Source organism: Pecten maximus, chromosome 9 (assembly GCF_902652985.1).
Source record: "Pecten maximus chromosome 9, xPecMax1.1, whole genome shotgun sequence".
NCBI lineage: Eukaryota > Metazoa > Mollusca > Bivalvia > Pectinida > Pectinidae > Pecten > Pecten maximus.
Window position 1 is genome coordinate 26,792,837 of NC_047023.1, and position 7,287 is coordinate 26,800,123.

The 7,287-nt window shown below is 41.3% G+C and overlaps 1 protein-coding gene across 1 annotated transcript; it reads left to right on the forward strand.

Moving 5' to 3' along the window:
• Positions 1-4,744: 4,744 nt before the first annotated feature.
• On the forward strand, positions 4,745-6,094 carry LOC117333952 (putative protein FAM47C). Its single transcript, XM_033893371.1, has one exon. The coding sequence runs from the start codon at positions 4,745-4,747 to the stop codon at positions 6,092-6,094; it is 1,350 nt and encodes a 449-aa protein (XP_033749262.1).
• Positions 6,095-7,287: the final 1,193 nt, after the last annotated feature.

Genomic DNA, 7,287 nt, shown 5'->3' on the forward strand with positions numbered 1-7,287 from the left:
GAGGTAATGAAACTACTTGTACAACGACACAATCAACGAAATCAAATTCTCCTAACCCAAAAAATATGGATCCTAAAGAAAAGCCCAAAGAATATAAAATACCCGTCTGCATCGATCGAAATGTGTCCGAAGTACAGCCTATATCCGATTCTGATAAAGAGACCAACGATCTATTCTTTGCAGCTGCACCAAGACGCGTACGAAATGCCCGTTATTACATAAGCAATATTGACCCCCGGTCAACAAAAAACGGCCTAGGACATTTCTTGGAGCAGAAAGGAATAACAGTTACGCATATTGTGATGTTTGAAAATCGTGTGAATAAGAAATCGGCGAAAATCAACGTCATCCCAGAAGACACCGCAACAATTGAATCACCAGGTTTCTGGAATGGTAAAATTAGATGCCGACGTTGGCTAAACGAAAACGACTGGAGACTGAAATTAGAGGAGAAAAACACTGAGACCTTCCCGTCTAGCTCTCAATACAACGGAAATTACGAGACCAGCTATGGATACTAGACGCCTTGTCCGAAACCCTTCACAGTTTTTACTAATATTTGTCATGAGTTTCTCTATGCTTACCTGGAATGTGCGCGGCCTTATGTCATCTGCCTTGACTCTCTGCAACGTAATAGATACTCTGAAAAGCGATATTGTCGTAATAACGGAGCACAAACTTACAGAAACCTCAGTGCAGTACCTATATAACTTGCACTCCGACTATTTTGCCTACCCGAATATAGGACTCAACGAACATAATTGTGGTGGGATAGCGATCTTAGCACGGAAAAACATGTTCTTCCGAACAAGGAATCTCGAAATATCCCTTAGCGATAGAATAGTTGGTGTTGAACTATTTACCGAGAAACAAGAACGTATATTTATAATCGGCGTATACATGCCTAGTGACAATAATATTTCTAATTACATGGATGAAATTGAAAACTTGGATGATATATTTGATCAACTAAGTGGGCAAGGGCATATTATAATAGCAGGCGACCATAATGCGCGATACGAAACGGCTTCATGTACTACAGTATATACAAAACGGAAATCGGACATTTTCCATAAATTCCCAGCGGACCACGCCATGACTGCCTTAAACAAAACGAAGGTGTGTGCCAGGACATGACCATACGTTTCCGGTAACCCAGCAAACTATAGACTATATTTTGATTCAAGATACATTTGTGGATTGCGTATCGTCATGTACAGTATTCTCAACTGAAGATACCGAGATAGCATCTGACCATCATCCAATCACAGCACAGTTCAGACAAGAAGTTGCGCGATACAACACTTTTAAACAAAAACAACCTAACCCTACATGGACAAAGGCAACAATAAATAGCCTCATCGCGTACCAATTATTAGTGAATTCTGAAATCAACAGTCTACCTGATCTAAGCCGTATTGACGACAGTACACACATTGAAATGCTATGTGAACAACTGACTTTTATCCTAAACAACGCCGCTAAACAGTGTATTCCACATTCGGAATATAATCCTGTATTAAAACCATACTGGACCAAGGATGTCCGAACTTCTCATAAAATCGCTTGAACCAAACGGAAAATATGGATAGAAGCTGGGAGACCTAGAGGTAATCAATATGATGCTTACCGGGAATATAAAGCTGCAAAAAGGCACTTTCGCGAACTCCATGAGAAAGCCTATACCGACTATGAAACAGATATGAACGAGGAACTGAATGTAGCGGCCGACTGCGACATACGTCTGCTTTGGCAGTTAATCAGACGACGGAAAAAACAACCGCCGAACATTTGTAATGAAATCAAAATGAACAATGCTATAGCCCGTGACCCGGAAAGTATTGCAAATCAATTTGCAAACTTTTTTGAAAAATTATATCATTCTCCCTGATTCCGATACACGTACTCCCACAGAAATATTCACCGAAGTATCGATGGACGAGTCGTGTGAAGAACTTAACCGTGAAATTTCTTTCGGTGAAATTGTAGAAGCTATTCAGAAAAGTAATAAATCGATGGATTGACCAATGAGCATTTTAAGTATGGTGGACGGACACTAATTACTTACCTGACGAAGCTGTTCAACCTCATTACAAGTAGTACGTATATTCCTGAAATATGGAAAAGGGGTATCATCATACCCATATATAAAGGCAACAACAAACCAAGATCGGACCCTGACAACTATCGGCCTATATCGCTCTTACCGGTAGTGTATAAATTATATGAAAGTATTATCCACAAACGACTCACTTCGTGGCTCGCGGAAAACTGCCCAACCTTCCCGAATGAACAACAACAGGGCTTTCAACGATTTATCGGCTGCCAAACAGCATCATTCCTACTCCAAGAAACACTGTATGCAAATATTGAACAGCACAGTAAAATGTATGCGGCTTTCCATGATATAAAGAAAGCCTTTGACACCGTGTGGCATTCGGGACTCCTGTATAAACTGAAACATAAAGGAATCAAAGGGAAATTACTTACCATCATCAGGAACACATATTCAGGACTAAAAAGCACCATCTTATGCAATGGAACTGCATCCCGCTGGGTCGACATAGAACGCGGATTGAGACAAGGGGGCGTCCTGTCCACGTTATACTACCTTATCTTCATTGACGATCTCCTTAACGAATTGTCCGATTCTAATTATGGTGCTCCACTAAATGCCATCCGCTGTGGCAACCTTACACTTGCCGACGACATAACCCTACTAGCCTTATCACCGCGTGCGCTGCAAAATCTTCTCGACATTTGTCAGAATTATTCGTTCCAATGGAAATTTAATTTCAATGCTACGAAAAGTTGTACAGTGGTATTTGGTGGACGTTCCGATAGTAATATGTTTCACTGGATCCTAGATGGAATAGAACTGGAAGTGAAAGAGACTCACGAACATCTGGGGATACCGATTTCAAACAATTTATCATGCTCCAAAAAGATTGAAAAAAGCTGTAAGAAAGGACGCGCATCACTATTCTCTGTTCTTGGCATTGGGTCACATAACCCTACCATCAATCCACTAACATACCTCAGTTTATACAAAAAAGTTGTATTGCCGTCCATATTGTACGGTTGCGAAACGTGGAACAATATGCGACAAAATGACATTGACAAACTCTCCCGCTTCCAACACTTAGCGGTCAGGAAAATACAGAATTTCCCTGCACGTGTACACGCTCTGATATCGCGGAGAGTATGCTTGGTCTCTTTCGTGTTCGCGCAGAAATCGACAGACGAAAACTTCAGTTTCTCTATCGACTTATAAAGCTACCAAATGAATTTCTTGTCAAAAAAGTCTTCCTGATGCGTGAATATACCTACATTATAATGACATTCATGAACAGAAAGGTTTTATTCCCGACATGTTTGATATCCTTAAGAAATACAACCTCATGGACTTATTTGAACACTATATTACTACCAAGACTGAATTTCCATCAAAATTATCATGGAAACTGTTTGTAAATTCCTCCATTAGAAATCGCGAAACAAAATTGTGGACGGACAGAATGAACCGAGACAACGATTTCGACAGGTTTAAATGTGTTCATCGGCATATCCATCCCCATGGGCTATGGGTCAACCCGAAATCTACATCCGACCTTAATTGCTCGAGATTTGTGTCGAAGCTACTTACTTACCCGCCTCAGAATAACGATCAAATATGCCTCAAATGTGGGAAAAGACGAACAGATCTTATCCGACATTATGTCACACAATGTGGGGCCACGTATTCTGTGAGGGACAGGTTTCTGACAGACGTGCTTGACTTGTGTGGGATTGAAATGTTTTTAATTCTAGACAATACATCAGATGAAGGATTTGTCCAAATCATTTTTGGACAAGAACAGGAAAGTAGTGAGGACTCCAAAACCTTCCAGATAATGGCCACTCGCTTTCTGAGAGCTGCGTCACATGCATTTATCGCAGCCAACGACCAAAACTAAATCAGCAGACACGCGCTCCGCGATGCGAACGCGACAAATTATTTTTTCTCTTCAATCTTGAAAACCATAGACTGTAAAAGAAAATGATTGCAATGTATTTATTAATTTGAATTTCTATGTATCTCTTTATGAGGAATTAAAGAATGAATGAATGAATGAATGAATGGAAGTTTGTTACATTTTTTCAGTGACATATATATAAGCATTGGGCTGTCCTGTTATAGTATTAAAGGCATGCCGGGTAGCTTTGCAAACAAATATCATATTGCCAGCTATAAAATCAACATTTATTTCATACACTTGATGTTTTCCAGTGCAGAATCTAACCGGATTCAAACCAATTAGATAAGTTGTTCATTGCAGCAAGAAATTATCGCAGCCAAAGTAATGTTTTGTATCCCGAAAAATAGCCTACAGTTCAATCATTTAAATAGTACGTTGCACTTGAATAAATCCCAAAGAATACCAAAAAAAATATTATTCATAAAAAAATCCGTATATAACTGGAATGGTACCAGAAGAATGCCACTGCGGCCATATTAAATAATGGAAATGAAAAACAGGTATGTTCACATGACGTATACTCCCGGGGTTTACATTGTAAACGAAGGTAACCATACAGAACATCTGATTACAATAGTCTCAGCCATGCAGAATTCAGCAAGAGGTAATCATTTTTGCCTAATAGTGATTCCGATTTTCAGAATTAGGACATCACAAGTAACAGAAAATACGTTATACGTCACGAGGATCATGTTTATACATCTAGTCGGAAAATTTTAAGTTTTATGACATATCTACAACTACTCATCCACGATTTCCTCACCCTACTAGCCAGTTATAGCCCCGTGTGTCTCATCACCCAACCAGCCAGTTACAGTCCCGTGTGTCTCATCACCCAATCAGCCAGTTACAGCCCCATGTGTGTCATCACCCAACCAGCCAGTTACAGCCCCGTGTGTCATCACCCAACCAGCCAGTTACAGCCCCATGTGTCTCATCACCCAACCAGCCAGTTACAGCCCCGTGTGTGTCATCACCCAACCAGCCAGTTACAGCCCCGTGTGTGTCATCACCCAACCAGCCAGTTACAGCCCCGTGTGTGTCATCACCCAACCAGCCAGTTACAGCCCCGTGTGGATCATCACCCAACCAGCCAGTTACAGCCCCGTGTGTGTCATAACCCAACCAGCCAGTTACAGCCCCATGTGTGTCATCACCCAACCAGCCAGTTACAGCCCCATGTGTGTCATCACCCAACCAGCCAGTTACAGCCCCGTGTGTGTCATAACCCAACCAGCCAGTTACAGCCCCGTGTGTCTCATCACCCAACCAGCCAGTTACAGCCCCGTGTGTGTCACCACCGAACCTGCCAGTTACAGCCCCATGTAGATCATCACTCAACCAGCCAGTTACAGCCCCGTGTGTGTCATCACCGAACCTGCCAGTTACAGCCCCATGTGTGTCATCACCCAATCAGCCAGTTACAGTCCCGTGTGGATCATCACGCAATCAGCCAGTTACAGCCCCGTATGTGTCATCACCCAACCAGCCAGTTACAGCCCCGTGTGTGTCATCACCCAACCAGCCATTTACAACCCCGTGTGTGTCATCACCCAACCAGCCAGTTACAGTCCCGTGTGTGTCATCACCCAACCAGCCAGTTACAGCCCCGTATGTGTCATCACCCAACCAGCCAGTTGCAGCCCCGTGTGTGTCATCACCCAACCACTCAGTTACAGCCCCGTGTGTGTCATCACCCAACCAGCCACTTACATCCCCGTGTGTGTCATCACCCAACCAGCCATTTACAACCCCGTGTGTGTCATCACCCAACCAGCCAGTTACAACCCCGTGTGTGTCATCGCCCAACCAGCCAGTTACAGCCCCGTGTGTGTCATCACCCAACCAGCCATTTACAACCCCGTGTGTGTCATAACCCAACCAGCCAGTTACAGCCCCGTGTGTGTCATCACCCAACCAGCCAGCTACAGCCCCGTGTGTCATCACCCAACCAGCCAGTTACAGCCCCGTGTAGATCATCACTCAACCAGCCAGTTACAGCCACGTGTCTCAAGCGCACAGATGTTTTATTTGACTCTAGTTTTGTATTACATAATTTGCAATACTTTTATTAATTAATCGATATCAAAATTCCATTCACATTTAGTACTTGTAGATACACTGTATATGTTATACAAATACATGTGATTCTGGAGAAAGCTCACGTACATGGCATCACATGTAGTATACGTGATTTGAACTTAAATTAAGACAAAAATATAGACCGACGTCTATTTTCAACCTTTCTGGCAACACTGGCCAGGTTAAAGGTCAAATCCAAGTAATGCAAAGATCTTAAAATGAGAACCGGATTGGTGACAACAAAATAGCCAAGCATATCACTGAGCAGATTTAAAACATTGACACTAGTTTCTTTTTCAATAACATCTGTCACGACCATTTTGCATATGGAAACCAATTTGTTCAGAATGTCGACAACAACTGTAGGTGACTTGTACTTCCACGAGAACAAAAAAACTAACAAATAAAATATCAAAGATGGTAATGTCAGCCGCCAAGCCTTTATAATACCGAGGGAAATGGCTATAGATGTAGGATAGGTCATAACTTGTTAATGTCCATCGTTAGTATTTGTATCTTAAATGTCAAGTGATGAAATTCTTTCAGCAATAGCAATAAAGTGACATGATGAAAGCCAGGAGACAACCAAATGAAATTAAATAATATACAGCGATTGAATCTTGCTTGTACAAAAAGAAATGTGACATGCATTCTCAAAAAAATATTTCCTAGGGAACAATACTTGGTGAATTCAGAACTTTTAATGACTTCACACTTTTGTTCCTCATGGTGCAATTGCCACGTGGTTTCTTGAACATTGAGACAGTGGCTATATATGTCATCTAAACGACAGATGGAATCCACGTTCCCGCGTTCTTTGAATGGCAATTATTTTCTGAATTATTATAGTTTACGCCCACACAAGTACATACAAATAACCTTAGTCTAACACATTATACAGTTCTGATATGTGATTCTGCTTGTATGATTAATCTCATTTGTATGATCACGCAGAATCCGTGCAAGACAAACATCAAATGTGAACATAATGCATGTTACAGTACATAAACACGAGACCGGAGAATTGAAGTCATTTCCTTATTTATCTTAATATTTTCTTTCATTCCGATATGCCTCCGAGATAAAGTTGGATTTCTACAAAAACGAATAGGATGAATTATTTTTGTTTTGTGTGTTCCTGCAATTGTATTTGTAGAAGCGAAACACAGTTGAAAAGCAATATTAA